At 34.4% G+C, this 15,963-nt stretch overlaps 1 protein-coding gene across 9 annotated transcripts in view; it reads right to left on the bottom strand.

Annotated features, from left to right (window-relative positions):
* Positions 1–1,092: 1,092 nt before the first annotated feature.
* The window catches only part of LOC149727742 (uncharacterized), a 26,774-nt gene continuing 11,903 nt past the window's right edge, over positions 1,093–15,963 (bottom strand). For 8 of the 9 annotated variants that reach the window (XM_089888106.1, XM_089888101.1, XM_089888100.1 and 5 more), the window contains 26 exons: positions 15,439–15,553; positions 14,845–15,016; positions 14,293–14,401; positions 13,704–13,975; positions 13,219–13,459; positions 12,329–12,535; positions 11,880–12,008; positions 11,617–11,721; positions 11,280–11,479; positions 10,315–10,527; positions 10,000–10,144; positions 9,398–9,604; positions 9,038–9,142; positions 8,552–8,704; positions 8,042–8,176; positions 7,374–7,616; positions 7,051–7,126; positions 6,523–6,743; positions 5,835–5,996; positions 5,075–5,292; positions 4,634–4,751; positions 4,277–4,366; positions 3,801–3,925; positions 3,295–3,403; positions 2,942–3,114; positions 1,093–1,899 (listed from right to left, as the gene is read on the bottom strand). In XM_089888106.1, the coding sequence (XP_089744232.1) occupies positions 1,776–1,899; positions 2,942–3,114; positions 3,295–3,403; positions 3,801–3,925; positions 4,277–4,366; positions 4,634–4,751; positions 5,075–5,292; positions 5,835–5,996; positions 6,523–6,743; positions 7,051–7,126; positions 7,374–7,616; positions 8,042–8,176; positions 8,552–8,704; positions 9,038–9,142; positions 9,398–9,604; positions 10,000–10,144; positions 10,315–10,527; positions 11,280–11,479; positions 11,617–11,721; positions 11,880–12,008; positions 12,329–12,535; positions 13,219–13,459; positions 13,704–13,975; positions 14,293–14,401; positions 14,845–15,016; positions 15,439–15,553 (4,167 nt within the window). In that variant the 3' untranslated portion in view covers positions 1,093–1,775. Of the gene's footprint in view, positions 1,900–2,574; positions 2,666–2,941; positions 3,115–3,294; positions 3,404–3,800; positions 3,926–4,276; positions 4,367–4,633; positions 4,752–5,074; positions 5,293–5,834; positions 5,997–6,522; positions 6,744–7,050; positions 7,127–7,373; positions 7,617–8,041; positions 8,177–8,551; positions 8,705–9,037; positions 9,143–9,397; positions 9,605–9,999; positions 10,145–10,314; positions 10,528–11,279; positions 11,480–11,616; positions 11,722–11,879; positions 12,009–12,328; positions 12,536–13,218; positions 13,460–13,703; positions 13,976–14,292; positions 14,402–14,844; positions 15,017–15,438; positions 15,554–15,963 lie in introns of all 9 variants that reach the window. The other variant, XM_089888103.1, reaches the window with a different exon arrangement.

Raw genomic sequence — 15,963 nt, 5'->3', positions numbered from 1 at the left:
TGATTGATAATTACCCTAGAAAGACGACCTGGATAAGAAGACGTCGCTACTAAAACTTGTGCCCGAAGACGTAATTTAGATTTAAATCGAGGTTTACAACTTCTGTCTGTTAGCTTGCATAACGAAAACACACACACACACATGGTCATTTATGTAGATGTAGAACAACTAAAAGGGATTGTATACTCATAGATACGTTATACACATACGTATACACCTGGATGAATGTGACCTCGAGTGGTGAGACAACGACAGTCGGTATATCTTTATAACCGGTGTTCTGTTTTACACACCTTGTGCCCTCTTACGAGTTACCACGTATCTAATTTTGTGGTGACAACTCGTTTTTGGATTTGTGTATGTTCTGTTATGACTGATAATTTACACAACCCATCAGTGACCATACTGGGTTGGAGCATTGTTATAAAGTGTCTTGCCTAAATACACACACCTACAATGGTAGCAGCGTTGAACCTCCAACCCGTATGCCTAGGCTAGAGGCATGCACGCTAACTACTCTGCCAGGCGAGCTACCGATATTACACCCCCAACCCCAAGTCAAGAATATGCAGCCCTTCTCCGATTTATTCAAACATAAATCAGTACCTTATACAATTACATTTTACGCAAGTCATTTCTTTACAGTAAATACAATGCGGGCGTAACCAGGTGAAACGTGGGTTTTAATAAAACGTACTATATAGTAGGGCGGGGGAAAATGGGACATAACTTCATTCTATTTTCTCCCCCCCTTTGCTAGTAAACAAAGAACATTCGAAGAATTATGAAACCGATTTCCATAGACTTTTGTTAATTGTTTAAAACACGATCTTATCTGTTGGTGCCCTTTCTTCCCCCAGCATACTACTGCATAACCTATCATAAAATTAATTCCCTATTTTTAAAATTACCCTGTCTTTACTTTGCTAAATACTAGCTATAAAAATGCTGCTGAATACTAAATATGAATGTAATTTTTGTTATATCCTCGCGTGGTGGGGCAACAACAGTCGTTATAGCACGGGTATTCTGTTTCCTCGTGCCAGAAAACTCGTTTATACGTGAGAATAAAGAAGCATAATCAAAGACATATTCTCAATCAAATTCTTGTTTAATAAACAAGCAATCAATTGGTTAAATCACCGAAGATTATAATATCGTGGTTACAACTAATTATAAGGATGAACACTCTTTTCCGTTCCAATCAAAAAACAGGTGCGCAAAATAAGGAGTAAGATAGGGTATATATTCTCTTGCTTTTTAATTATACACTCTTATTAAAGTGGGCATTATGATTGGCAATGGCGACCCCATTTAAGTGAAACTTCGTGACGAAAAAGGCCCCAGGAAAAAATGTACAAACTATATTATTGTTATTTTAGACGATTTCACAATTTTAGGTCGGTAACGCTTTGAGAAAAAAAAATGTACAGCCGCTAATACATTAATTGCTTCTATGTACAAAGGTTTGATTATTGAAGCGACGTTTCGCAAAATCACAGCAGTAAATGTACAGCGAGGAGCACTACAGCACACGTGACACCGCGGCAAGGCACAAATAATTAGATCACATGGTTTATCTACAGGGGGAATGAACGATAGTGCTATACGGTGGCATTTTGAAACTATACCGGTACAAACAAAAGCGTGAAAGCATTTTTGGTCTCGAAGTAATAGACTGAACGATTAACAAGGGTGGCATGTGCGGTAATACTGTGCAATCAATCACACGCCCGTGTATAGAGAATGGTAACAAATAATATCGTACACTGGGTTTAGGACTGTGGTTTTGGGGCAGTTTCGGCGTCGCCTTCACCCAGTTCGGGCTCGTCGGCCTCGATTTGTTGAAGTCGATATCTGGATGAATGGCCGCCGCTCCTGTAGTCCGTACCCCCGCGCCTGTAAGGGAAAACCAGGTCAAAAAAAATCGTTAATAGTCAGTGTTTTCGACAACAAAAAAGCCGAAATGACCGTGCTGATGCCACAAGTTGGGAAAAACTTAAAATTAAAACATGAACGGGTGATTTGTAAAATAAAAGCAACCTATTTCTCGTAAATCAACGGGAAATCGGTTTGTTTAGACAAGCTATTTACGCCTACCACCTTTATTAATATTAAGCATGCATAGGGATCCAGCATTTAAAATTGCTTTTCTACATAATGCTGGCCCGCTATACACTGTGCAGCAGCGGTTAGTGCAAATACATGCTTTGTCATAAATAGTTACAAACGGAAGCAAAATCATCGCAACGTGTCAACAGAAACGTGCGTCTGCGTAATTTACTGGATAAAAAGCCCACAATGGTGGCTACATCGAGCCTTGAACCCATATCCTCCGATGTAAAAGCAACGCTACAACCACTGTCACGACTCCTTGAACCACAAGTCTTCTGTCCTCGAGCCGCGTTGAACCCAAAACTCCACGATTTTTGAAACATCGAGATATTAATTCAGCAGTTAGTCAGACACCAAATCACCAGGAAAATAAAAATGTTACGATCGATTGACGGCATGCGCGCTGTCGAGTGACGTTGTTACATGATCTCGCATGCAACAAAAGCTTTCCATCTTTACCTCAAGTTACTCCTCCTCGTCTTGATCAGAGGCGGCATCATATGATTTGCCTTTCCCTGCCTTACCCTTGTAACCGCCACCAAAGCCACCCCTGGGTGGGAATAATACGTCACATATACCGTGATGACGTCACGTACACCGTGATGACGTCACAGACTTGTTAAATGAAGCGAAACCAGCGACACTTGGCACTACCGTGTTCATGCCCAAGCCAGTTCATACAAAACATACAACTGAACAGCATCGTATATAAGACACGTGGCTACTGGTATAAGTGGCAGATACTAGCACGCATTCGTTACCACCATGCACTTACGGTCGGTTAGAAATCTATTACAATGAACCTATATGTGCAATATATGTATACCTGAGTTTGTTACGTAGCTGGCTGACTTCTCGGTGCAGCGTCTCGTTTTGTTCAGTAGTGTCGTCAAGATCTCGTTGGATTTTACGTTTAGCAGCGTTGGCGCGTGACACTTCTTCTTCTGCGTCGTCCAGTTGACGTTTGAGTGCTTTCACACGAGAGCTTACCTTGTCAACCTAGTTAAAAAAAATTTAGTTTAAAAAAAATTGTCAATTTTAGTTTTAACAATTTTATATTGCCCAACTCTGACCTATATCCCTGGTATGGCTCACCGCAGGAACTTTCCAATTAGGATATACCAAATCTTAACATTATTGTGAAAAATCTTCCGGCTTTTTAAAAAATAATCTCCCCACCTGTTCCTTGTATTGGTCGGCATGGTTGCGTTCATCATCCACGAGAAGAAGAGTTTCTTTCAACTTCTTCTCCGATCTTCGGAGCAGTTTGTTGGCAGCAGATCGCTCCCTGGATGGAAAAAAAACATAAAAAATAATTTCTCACAATTTTTTTTAGAAAATTAGAAAAAAGAATTTCTTACTTGGTAAAATATAAACAAAGAAATAATCGAATTCGGAGGCCACAACAAAAAATCATACAGTCGGCAAGATAGGATACACAAATTTAAAGCGTAAAACTCCTTAACTCTAAGCAAAACCTTTTACCTTATGCATTAACCCACGACTAATGGCTTATTTTGTTAGTTTGTAATTGTTCGAAAAAGCTTGGGTAATAGAGTTAAAATAAAAGTTATATTCTAAATATTTTGTTCCAAAAATACAGTACATTTTTCTACCAGATGAGTCACTATGAGATTATTTACATTATGTCTATTGGCAGAAGTAACATGATATCAAATACATACTTGGCCTCAGCTTCCAGTTGTTCTTCAGTGCTAAGTATCTTTGCTTCAAGAGCAGCAATTGCGTTCTTCTGTTTGGTACGAACTGTTTGTTCCATTTCACTCAGTTTCAACTTCAGTTCTTTGTTCTGTATTAACAGTTTTAATTATAACAGTGTTGCACAAACTTTCTTATAACAGTGTTGCACAATCTTTCTTACAATAGTGTTGCACAAACTTTCTTATAAAACTGTTGTACAACACTTCGAAAAGTGAGAATTTATAAATACAATCAAACAAGCAGAATCTTTTGGGTAAAGCTGCAACAAAGCTTCTCTAAATAAACATCATCAAGTTTTTTTAGCTGCCCTACTTTACACATGTTTGTGGTTTATTGTGTCTAAAATATTTTTACAATTTGAACTTATTGTAAAGTATCCTTACTTGCGTGTTAATTTTGACAGATGTATTTATAGAAACCGAAATATATTACAGGTTACCTGTCGTTCCAAGTGAGATTTAGCGCTCTCTTGTTTCTGCAGAGAAGATCTCTCGCTTGAAAGTTCATTTTGAAGCTGCTCGTTTTGAGACTACAACAAAAAAATAAATAAATAAAAAGGTTAAAAAAATCCCGAAACCACACAAAACAGTTGTACTGTAATTTTTAAAAAATATTGGATATTCTCGATTTGCATGCGGTATATTACAATGGAAGCTTAAAGCTGACATATTTAAGGTTTACAAAAACTTTTACTACCTGCTCATTTTTAATCTGAATGTTATTGTTCAATATTTTCATTATAAAAAAATACTCTTGAAGAAAAATGAATTTTAACACAACACCGAATATAAATTACTTGTAATTTTCTGTTCTTTTCATCCAGAATCTCCACAGTGGAAGCAAGATCTTCATTCTCTTCTTCCATATCAGCAATACGAGCTTCAATACGTCGCTTGTCGTCTTGTTGTGCGTTCCTGGTGACGAAAATATTGAAGTAATATAAATGAGACAATGATTATGAAGACTTTGCGTATGTTTGTTTATTTAAATAAAATTTTGTAAAAATTACAGCAACAATAAAAAGTAAGAGAAGCATATATTATAGAATAAATATAAAATGGACAACTATAAAAGCATTCATATACATTTTCCTAACATTTAGGAAGTTTGAATTAAACAGTAATGGTTCTAAGTAGCCTTATTAACCAAAAAATACTTTGCACAATAAGAGAGCTTTAGAAACCCTTATGTTTCTGACACTTACACCAGTTATATAAAATCGAATTTTCAAACTTACTTATCCTTGAGTCCTCCTGCAATCTCCTCTTGTAGTTCATCTCGTTCGGCTTCCACAGTTCTTCTGTGTCTCTCGGATGCAGAAAGATCCTCCTGGGCTTGCATCAGATCAGCTTCAAGATTCTTGGCCTTCTTGTCGCTTTCCCGTGATGTGATGAGCAGATCATCACGTGATTGGCGAACTTCATCCAAATCACGCTGATATTCTTTAAGTTGGGCCTGAAATATGAATTTACAAATATTTAGAGTTGAGAACAAGATACTTATGGTCTAAACTAGACAGTTAAAAGCAGTGCTTCCCAAACTGGGGTATTGTGATTTGTGTAACGAATTGTAGGGGTCTCTGAGATTATGCATATTTTAGTACTACATATAGGATACTTTTAACCTAGGAGAGTCACGGAAAATTTAAGGAGAATAAAAATGGTAACGAGCAAACAATTTCAAAAGCAACGGTTTAGAGTATTATAATGGTATTTATGATGTATTACACATTAGGCAGATAAGTTACCTAAACTCTTGTAGATAAAATAACAGCTATAAAACTACCACAATATATTTAAAACACTCAATATTAAACACTTAAAACTGTTTTGTCAATACATAAACATAGCTCAAGCCCTACATTCTATGTGGGTAAGGTCCCGCAGCATGGCACGCTATGGGTCATGGGATTTAGACCAGGATTGCTAATTACCCAAACACCCGCGTGATAAGACCCACACAAAGCACTTCTTCAGAGTGACCCCCTAACAAATTACCTGAGCTTTCTTGAGTTGTTTAACAGCATCTTCCTTCCCCTTGGAAGCCGCATCAATATGAGATTCCAAATCGGAGAAATCCATTTCCATCTTCTTCTTTGCAGCGATGGCGTTCGACTTTTGTTTCCTTTCTTCTTCCAACTCAGCTTCAAGCTCGCGGAGCTATTGAGACAAAAATGGCTTAAAGGAAATTTTATCCATGCAACTTTGGAAACACTTTTAGCACTAATTTATTAAAAACAGATTCAAAGTTAAAAAATGGAATACTGCATTAAACTGCTTGTGACTTGAGTGTTGTATTATACAGTATTACAATACATGTATGTTTGCTATAATGCTAGAACTCCACAAGTCAGACAATGTTCACGCATCAAATGAATTAAAAACATATTAAAACAACTGTCGGAAAAATGCATTTATTATCATTAATTTATTCTTGGGTGGTTTTGGTAAGATAACTTAGGTGTTATATTACCCCAATTTGCACTGTGAGATCATTTGTGCTTATATTTTATGCTAAATCTATACAAAATAGTTCTGCCAAAAGACAGCCAAAGGTAGCAGTATCGAGACTTGAATCAGGTATCCTTCGGTTACAAAACATAATCTTTTACTACTGTGCCAACAAATTCTTAATCAATTTTTTTTTCAATTTTTATCTTTTAAATTCAACAAAATAACTTCGTACCTGCTTAAGAATGCTTCTGCGTTTCTCTTCAGCTTGTTCCTCGCGTGCATTCAAGTCACGCTCAAAGTTGGTCTTGGCTGCTTGTAAGTTAACTTCCAACCTAAGCTTGGCATCTTCAGTGACTTGCAACTCATCTTCAAGCTCCTCGAGCTGTGTCTTCATCTCCTCCATCTGGCTTTCAAGGAGACGCTTGCTTCGCTCAAGCTCGTGAGCGCTCTTGCCTGTATTGTGGTAAATTAGGAATATATTTGGATTATTACAGTGGTTTTACTTTATTTTAAGGTGCAAGGTAACGGTCCTAAAATGGCATTTCATGGGACTTGGAATTTAGGCCAGAGTTGGCCTAACACCCAGGGTGCTACCATATATATCTTACTAAATGACATATAACTAAGTTAGAACAAGCTTTGGAAAGCAAAAAAAACTTTTTATAGTTAAAAGTTTGTAATAATTTATCAATCAACCAATAAACAAACCACACACCAGTTTGTAATAATTTATCAATCAATCAATAAACAAACCACGCACCAGTTGCATCTTTGGAACTGACGAGTTCATCAAGTTCAGCTTGTTGGGATCTTCTGACGCGTTCCAACTCATCAATCTAATGTTAATAGGAATTAGTGATTTCTCCACCGAGGAACGCAAGGATATAAAATTGTAAGTTATAATTTGTACTGTGTTAATATTTATATTATACAGATTCTTTTTGTGTTATTTAGCTTCTTACAAGTGCGCCTTATTGTTGGTAATTGTAGGAAAAAGAAAAAAAACAAAACATAAATCAAACCACAACATTGAAAATATACAAAAACTTACAAAAAAACACAAAAATTTGAAAAGCAACCAACCTTGTCTTTCAATTCATCACATTCGTGACTAAGCGAGATTGCCTTTGTGTCTTTCTCTCTTGCTTCTCGCTCTGCTTGATCTCTCTCTTCTGCGTTCTTGGCAGAAATCATTCGTTCGTCAGCAAGAGCTTTGTCGAATTGACGTTGTTTCTTCTCAAGCGAGGAAATCACTGATCTGTTGTGATCCACTTCAACAGATAGATCGTCATAATCACCTTGGAGTCGCTTGTTGGTTTTTTCTAACTGTAAAAAAACGTTGTTTTAATTTTTAGAAGCTATAAACAATTTTAGGCCATGAAAAAGCATATTTAGAACGAAACTATTTATAAAGTATGCATGGTAATTAGTGGAAGTTTTCTGGCTCACTATTACTGAAACCATATAGTAAAAAATAAGATTTTACAAAGTAAAACTTCATATGGACTATACATGTTATGAAAGTTTTGTGGGATACAGTTTAAGAAACACTGCAGTATATTCTTTACAACAATGCTTCCTGAACATACTTACACCTAAACGGAAAATTCTGTTTCATTCGTTTTTGTATTATACAAATCACATATTTTTGTATTATCGTCATGAAAGGCCCGTATTGACCAACAGTCTTCAGTTTATAAACCTGTTTTATGACAGAAAAAAAATTATTTTATTACGGATAAAATTTCTACCTTATCAGCTTGTGCCGACTTTTCTTCAAGTTGTTGAGTTTTGTCTTCAAGTTCCCTTTGATATCTTTTCTTTGACTCTTCAAGTTGATCAATAGCTTCCGCATCTCCTTCCATTTTCTTCTTCAAGTCTTGCAACTAAAAAAAACAAAGATTTTTTTAAAAAAACAAATATAAATATATAATTTTTTTTAAATATATATAAGCATCAATTTTTTGAAGAAACTTTTGTTTAAAACTGCACAAAAGGTCTATCTATAGATAAATAAACACCTGTTTTAGAACACATATTTGCATTTCATATCCTTAAGGGTCAAATGTAGACCAAACTATAGGAGTTTTGATTCATTATTTCACCCATTATCTTGTTGATCTGCATGTTACATACTTTATCCATTAAATTTACATTTTTTAAACAGGCTTTTAAAAAAAATTTTCTACACCATCACTGTAGTATTGTTATCAATACTTAAACTTCAGATTTCTTTTTCCACAACCTGCACACAAACTCACAGCAATATTAGCAGTTGAAAGTTGCTTCTCAACAGCCTTCCTCGACTCTTCTTCCTCTTCTAATTGTTCCTCCAATGATGTACGTTCATCTTCAAGACTCCTAATCTTGTGAGCGTACTTCAACTTGGCTTGTGTCTCCTCCTGGCCTTGTGACTGTGAATAAGAAAGATGTTAAATGATATAATTTTATATGAGTAAAGTCCCAAGCCAAGGGACCTGGAATGAAGACAGTGTTGAGATTCCTCAACATTTTAACAACAAAAAATACAGAAGTTAAACTTGTAATTGTTAAGTTCTGTTGTATTTATAATATAATGGCTGTTCTTGTCGACATTGTTAACTCCACATTTAATAAAATATATTCAAATTTTACTGTCTTATAATTAAACTTTATAACCGGGGCATTTTTGATTGCATTGCCGACCACAAGTTCTACACTGTAACCTATGCATGTAAATAGTCATCTATATTTAAACAACATCAAACCTGAGCATCTTGAAGTTGAGAATCAAGTTGTGAAGCTTCCTTCTGTGATCTTGAAAGTTGGGTTTCAACTTGTTCAAGGTTGTGAGACAAACTCTCAATTTCAAGCTGGGTAAAAAAAATATTTAATAAATCAACACTGTAGCACATTTTGTAACACATTGGACAACTCATTATTAAACAAACTAAATAAAAAATTTAATGAAGATTTTCCGTAATAATATATAGGTGCTTTACACAACACATTCCAAAAACTTCCACAAATTATTTTTTAATTAGAAAAATCCCAGACCCGATTTAGCAGCAGATTAATCTGCTACTCGCACAGTAACAATAACAAAACCAACCAACGCATGGACTTACCTGGCCCTTACTAAGCTTATCTTGCAGATCATTTCTCTGTCGTTCAGTGTCTTGCAACTTCGCGCTAAGCTCCTGCAGTTGTTGGTCTTGCTTGCGACGTTTTGTTTCCGAGTCAGTTTTAGCTCCTGACACCAAACGAAGTTCTTCCTGCAACTCCTGGTTCTCAGATTCCAATGAATGCTTGGATTTCTCCAAAGCAGATTTGTTCTGAAAACAAATGCAAGAAAATTAGTTCGATTTTCTATAATGTGTGGTTGAGGTCCTGTAACGTGGTATGCCATACAACCTTAGGTTAACGCCAGAATTGGCTTTGTGAGAAAATCAGCAGGCCCTGTGATGGCTACTACAAAACTAGTCGAGCACAAGAAGGAAAACTCCTAATACAAATATATATGAAAATGTTATATTTGGTTTAAAATATTTTAATTTATGTTTATTAGACCCAAAATTAAACATCATCATTTCAATTAAAGCTCAGCATCGAGCTTTGAACCTTGTATGCTGTAGTTTCAATTAAAGCTTCTTGACCACTTTGCCACAGAACCAACAACAACAACAGCGTTTGCTCTCAAAAAAAAAATTTTAAATTAATTACAACTTACTCTCTTAAGTACGTCCAATTCATCTTGGAAAGTTTCAACTTGGCTGTTATGTTTCTGTCTCATCTGTTGTAGTTGTGTATCAAAGGAAGTTGTTTCACTTTCCAACGTTCGCTTTAGGTTTTCAAGTTCTCTCTCTCGTTGAGATCTAAATGTTCAAATTATTGTTTTAAATATCTAATTTTTTAATTTAAGATTTGAATAAAAAAAATGCAAGTTATTATACACATGACATTAGTATAAGGAAAATGACATTATTAGTATAAGGAAAAAAAACTATTTAAACTATTTTTAAAATTTTTAAAACAGATATCTTACTTGAGTTCTTGTTGCGCATTGGTGGTGTCAAGAGAATCTTCCAATTCAGTCTTAAGAGCTTCCAACTCTTCACTGAGGTCACGTTTCTGCTTCTCAGCTTTGTTCCTCTGGGATCGCTCCTGCTCCAAATCCTCCAAGACTTCAGCGTTTTGGTTTTGTAGTTCACGATGATTCTTAGCGAGCTGGCTTCGTGCAGTTTGTTCCTGGTCAAATCTAGAAAAAGGGACATTAATTTAAATAAAGTTTTTTTTAAATAAAAAAACTCTTTTTAAAGAGACAATAGTCTTTTTCACATGGCTAGATTTAATTTTAAATACCTAAATAAAAATCTAGGATTTTTAGGAAAAAAATTAAAAGTAAAACCTTTTTAATTAACTTGTTGAATTTGTTGTCTTATCAGAACCCCTAATACCATTCTAGCAAGCAGGACTAAATCTACTTGAACATATAGAGTGATATACCAGCTCTGCCTACATCGTACATCCTAGGTACCCTGGCATGTCACTCCATATGACCACAGGATAAAGTGGTGCTCATTAACCCTCTTTGTATGAGTTAATTGAGTATAAAGGCACATTTAATTTGTGGTAGGGCATATATGTTGAATTGATCTAACAACATAAAAATCGCAATCATGTAGAATATACATAAAAAATGTGTATTACAAATTAATGTGTGCGTAACTTTGTGGTGATTGTTTCTCTGTATGGCTGACATATTTTTAGACAACTAATTAGGTACCAATAGGTTAGAGCAATTTCCATTACGTCTTGCTCAGTACAAATGCCTATCAGTATTAGTATTCGAATACCAGTGTTGAGCATTGAACCAGGTATATTTCATTCATGATGCAAGTGAATAACCACTAAGCCAGAAAACACAAATTGTCTTTTATGGGGGGATTTTTAGAGTTTGTAAAAAGATGACTTTATTTTAAAAGAAACTATCTAAATGAGATGACTAACTTATCCTGAAGAGCAGCAAGTTCATCATCTTTTCTTTGATTCTGAACTCTGAGCTCTTCCAGCTGCAACTGAAGATCAGCAATTTGCTCCCGGAGTTCAGCAATCTCCGCTTCCAATTGCCTCTTGATTTTTTCGAGCTCTTGACGAAGTTTTTCTTCTTTTTTAAGTCGCTCTTGCAAATCAGAAATTACGGATTCGTTCTGAAAAAAAAATTATCAGCAAAAAATCGAATTAAAATATTTGGGTAATATTGTTAGAAACAAATATGGTATTTATTGTAGTAGTCTAATTATAAGCATTAACCTCAATATTTATTGAAACGGTATCGTTACCACACCTTGTGTTTTAGCTTGGAAAGCATCTTTGCTTTTTCTTCCTCATCACCGAGCGTTCCTTCCAATTCATTGACTCGTTCTTCCAATGCTTTGCGTTCGCGTTGCAACTGTAACCAGAAATACAAATTTTTATTTTTGATTCCTTATTAATAAAAAATAGACAAAACTTGAATGTTTCATGTATCTTCAAGAAGGTCTAAGAACCATAAATCTAATGCAAGAACCAGCATACAGAACATATACAAAGTAACCCGTAATATTTCACCTTAGATTGCGCATCTTCCAAGAGATTTAAATCTTCATCCATCTTCTTACACTTGGCATCCAAGGTAACTTTTTCCAGTTGAAGTTTTTGACGAGCGGCTTCTTCCTCATCCAGTTGCTCCTCAAGGTCCTAAAGATCAAAATAAAGATAAAATTCCAAAAAAAAAGAATTATAAAAAATATTTTTTTATTGAAACTTTACTTTATAATGTGATAAAAATACCAAGTGCAAAAAATGTCTTGAAAAAGTAATTTGTAGCAACGAAGGCAATAATGGTTTATTTTTTTCGATTGATATTGGTGTAGAGCATTTTTCATTGCTGAGGTAACAACTTAAAAATTACAGAAAGTAAAAATAAATATACAGTTAAAAATTTTTTTTAACAATTGTAATAATAATCATGATTTTTTTCTAAATTTAAAAAATTCAAAAAAATGCTAAAAATCTACCTTGATGTTGGTTTGCATCTTCTTCTTCTCTTGCATCATCCCTTGGTTGCGATCTTCCTCCTCATCAAGTCTCGCCTCCATGTCCTGGAGGATTTCTTCCAACTCCGTCTTTCGTGCAGCGAGTCGGGCTCTCATCTCCTCGGACTCGTTCCATACCTCCTGCTCGGTTTGCAACTGCTCGGCAAGCATGTTTTTCTCCTCACAAACCTGGGGTCGAAAAACATCACAAGTTAATTAAATAAAAATTCTAAAAATAATCACACTAAGTCACATTTAACTGTAATAAATTGTAAATCTGACCCTGATCTGTTGCTCATGGAGTTGAATGTTTCTCGTGTAAAGAAATACAGTAAAGATCTGGTGCTACGAGAACTAAAAAAACTGACAAAAACCAGCCAATTGTTTATTAAAGAATCTTTGAACAAGGGACTGACAATGCCATTTAGGCGAAAAACATTTTTTATTATAGAATTGGTTGCATTTTAATTTTGCTTGTTATGTTTTGTAGCACTAGATCCTTAAAGTCTTATGTTAAATGTTATAATACACATGAAGCTACATACGTATTAATTCATAAGCAGACACGAGGTGTTAGCAAAAGAACACCCGTGTTATAACCACTGTTCATATAGTAAACTCATGGTTAATGATGTCATAATTCATGATTCTCACTTCCTATAACTAATCAATGTAAACAATTTGGTTGCTACAATCTTTCTATATCATAAGCTGGTCTGTAAAGGCTTTATTCTAGCATTTTCCCTTTTTAAAATTTTTTTGCTACACATTTGTGTATCACTATGTTATTAATAAAAAAAATGATATTTTCTAACACATTTAAACTTTTTGCTAAACTTAACTTATTAATTACCAAAACAAAAATTCCAAACCTGAGCAAACTTCTTCTCAATGTCATGCAAAGAAGACTCTAGTTCGTCCTTCTTTTCTTGCACAAGTTTCAATTCTCTCTCTTTTGCATTGAGATCTTCTTCCTGCCTTGTAACTTGCAAGAGTGGTTTAACTTTAGTGAACAACCTCCACCATGGCCAGTTCCTCAGCTTAAGATAAGCAAGACCATTCCTTTGGATGATTCGAATAGCACGAAGCTGATCCTTGCGTTTGGAAAAGTTTCTAAAAATTTAGTAACAAAATTTAGGAAAAATCTTTAATTATTATGACTTTACTTTTGATTATTTTATAGGAATGTATGCAAAAAAATTAAAAATAGCAACAAAAATTACAAAATCAAGTCCAACAAATTTTATTCTCACAACATATATTTTCGCCTACAAAGTCACAATTTGTTACAAATATTTTTCAATCTTCGCTGTCCTAATAGAAATGACAAATAAAATTTAATATTAATACTATATACCTTCGTGCCAAGTATCCTCTGCAAGCAGCTTGGAACTGAATGATGATGTCAGTAAGCTTCAAATCTCTCTCTTCCTCAAGATGAGCAAGTACTCCTCCACGGAAGAAGATCTTGCTCTGACCAATACGAAAGAGATTCTCATCGAGATCGAGAGCGGTGAGCATCTTTATCGCTGCCTTCTTTCCATCCATGATATCTTTAGGAAGGCAGTTTGGAGTCAGGATCTCGTAACGTTGACGGAACTCTTGGAAGGGGACGCGGTTGGGGAAACCCTGGAATACAAGCCAATGTTAAGGTTTAATGAAAATATGATATATTTTTACACTGATTATGTTTTATAACTTATGTTTAATATGTTTTATACCCAAATTTGCTGTAATTACCGAAAATTAGGAACCTAATTAAATATATGCAAAAATAATATTGTTTTGTGTATTTAAGCAAAAAAAGTTTTTATTGTACCTCTTTTTAAAAAGTTTATGTAAAAATGTTAAAAAATATTTATCAGCTTTACTATGGTATCATTTTCCAAATTATAAAAAAGTTTTCTGTTTTGGAATTTTCATGCAATTTTCATATTTCCTTTCACCTGTCTGCAGATACGGATTCCTTCCAACACACCATTACATCTAAGTTGTTCCAATACAAGGTGAGCCATGATCTTGCCAGGTCTCTTCTCATAGTTGGGGATGATGCAACTGAAAAATTGTTTATATTATCTAAGTCATATAATAAAATCTGAAATTACAGCTGAACTATTTTTAGATCTACAGCATTTTTTTGTTGTTTTAAAGTGAGAAATAGTTATTTCTTATACAGAATTTTTAAATGGATGTTAAAATAATAAAAAATTCAATTAATTTATATATTAGAGTAGTGTTTCTTAACCCTAGGGCTCACGAGTCAAGAAACCATATGTTGTCTATTTGAACTAGCGTGTACTAGAGTATTTTTATAAAAAAATAAATTTAACATATAAAAAAATAATTTTATAAAAACAATTTACCGAAATAAAAAAAGTTTATAAATAGAAAATAATCTGCAAAAAAAAGATTTTTTATAAAAGCAATGTACTGGTCAAAATGTAAATTTGTAAAAAAATTCAACGGTCAAAATGTAATTTTAATAAAAATAAATTTACCGGACAAAGTTGGGGTTGGTGTTGCGAAGTGTCGACATCAACTTTTGTAGTTGATCCTTGTAGAGCGCGCCAACAGTTCGGAACATTCCTCTCTTGGTTTTGTAAGCTCCGCTTGAGAATTTATTCTCAGATCCCGAAGATTGCAATTGTTCCAAACCAACCACCTTCGACACTACGTACAAGGATATTGGTCAGTTTTTGAATATTTGGGAATTTATTCCTTACTTTTTCAAGATTTATGAAATTTGTTATTTTAGACTTTAAAATTTAGGATTTTGTATATAGATTTTTGACATAAAATCTGTTACAATGTATTGCCTGCCTTTTTAATAATACAATAGATAAATACATTTGCAAACCAATATTAACTTAATGGCACACATTAAAGTGTGTATACTTATACCACTAACATACAAAACTATTAACCCACCAAATATCATAGACATATGATCAGCAAACCTAAACATAATGTATCCCTGAATATAATTGGTTGTCCATTTATGTGCCTGCATTAGGGCAGTAAACCACATACTTATGCACACTAAATATGTGCTGTTTATGTAAAAATATATATTAATACCAAACCACACTTACTGTCTTTCCACATTTGACTGACGAAAGATTCAGTTGAGTTGTGCAGCAAGTCAATGATATTATCATTAAGTGGGTCCATGTTCTTCATCAGCCATTTCTTTGCCACGTAATCAACCTGTTTAAAACAAATATGTTTATAATTTAACCAGTAGTTAAATCCATGGTACAAATCCCTATGTTTAAGCACAAAATGTCATGCTGTACGAAAACAATACATGTTGTGGCCATTTGATTAATTTTTTTATTGCAGGTGGTGGGGCAATGACAGTCGTTATACCAGAGGTGTTCATTTTCAAACCCTTCAAGCCCGCTTCCAAGTTACCAAGTATGTAACTTTGTGGGTGATAAGTTTTGGGGGCAATTCATTTTATGCGCAAATTCTCGTAACTATTGCTACTTTTACTAATATTACTTTTGGGGGCTCTTTGTAAACAGAGTTGACAAAATGACAATCTTATAGATTTAAATGTTTATGGAACAAATAAATAAAGACCGATTTTAAATTTTTTAAATCTAATAAAAAAA

Source organism: Ciona robusta, chromosome 11, assembly GCF_009617815.1.
Source record: "Ciona robusta chromosome 11, ASM961781v2".
In the NCBI taxonomy this organism is placed as follows: domain Eukaryota; kingdom Metazoa; phylum Chordata; class Ascidiacea; order Phlebobranchia; family Cionidae; genus Ciona; species Ciona robusta.
This window is presented reverse-complemented; position numbering and strand designations above follow the sequence as displayed.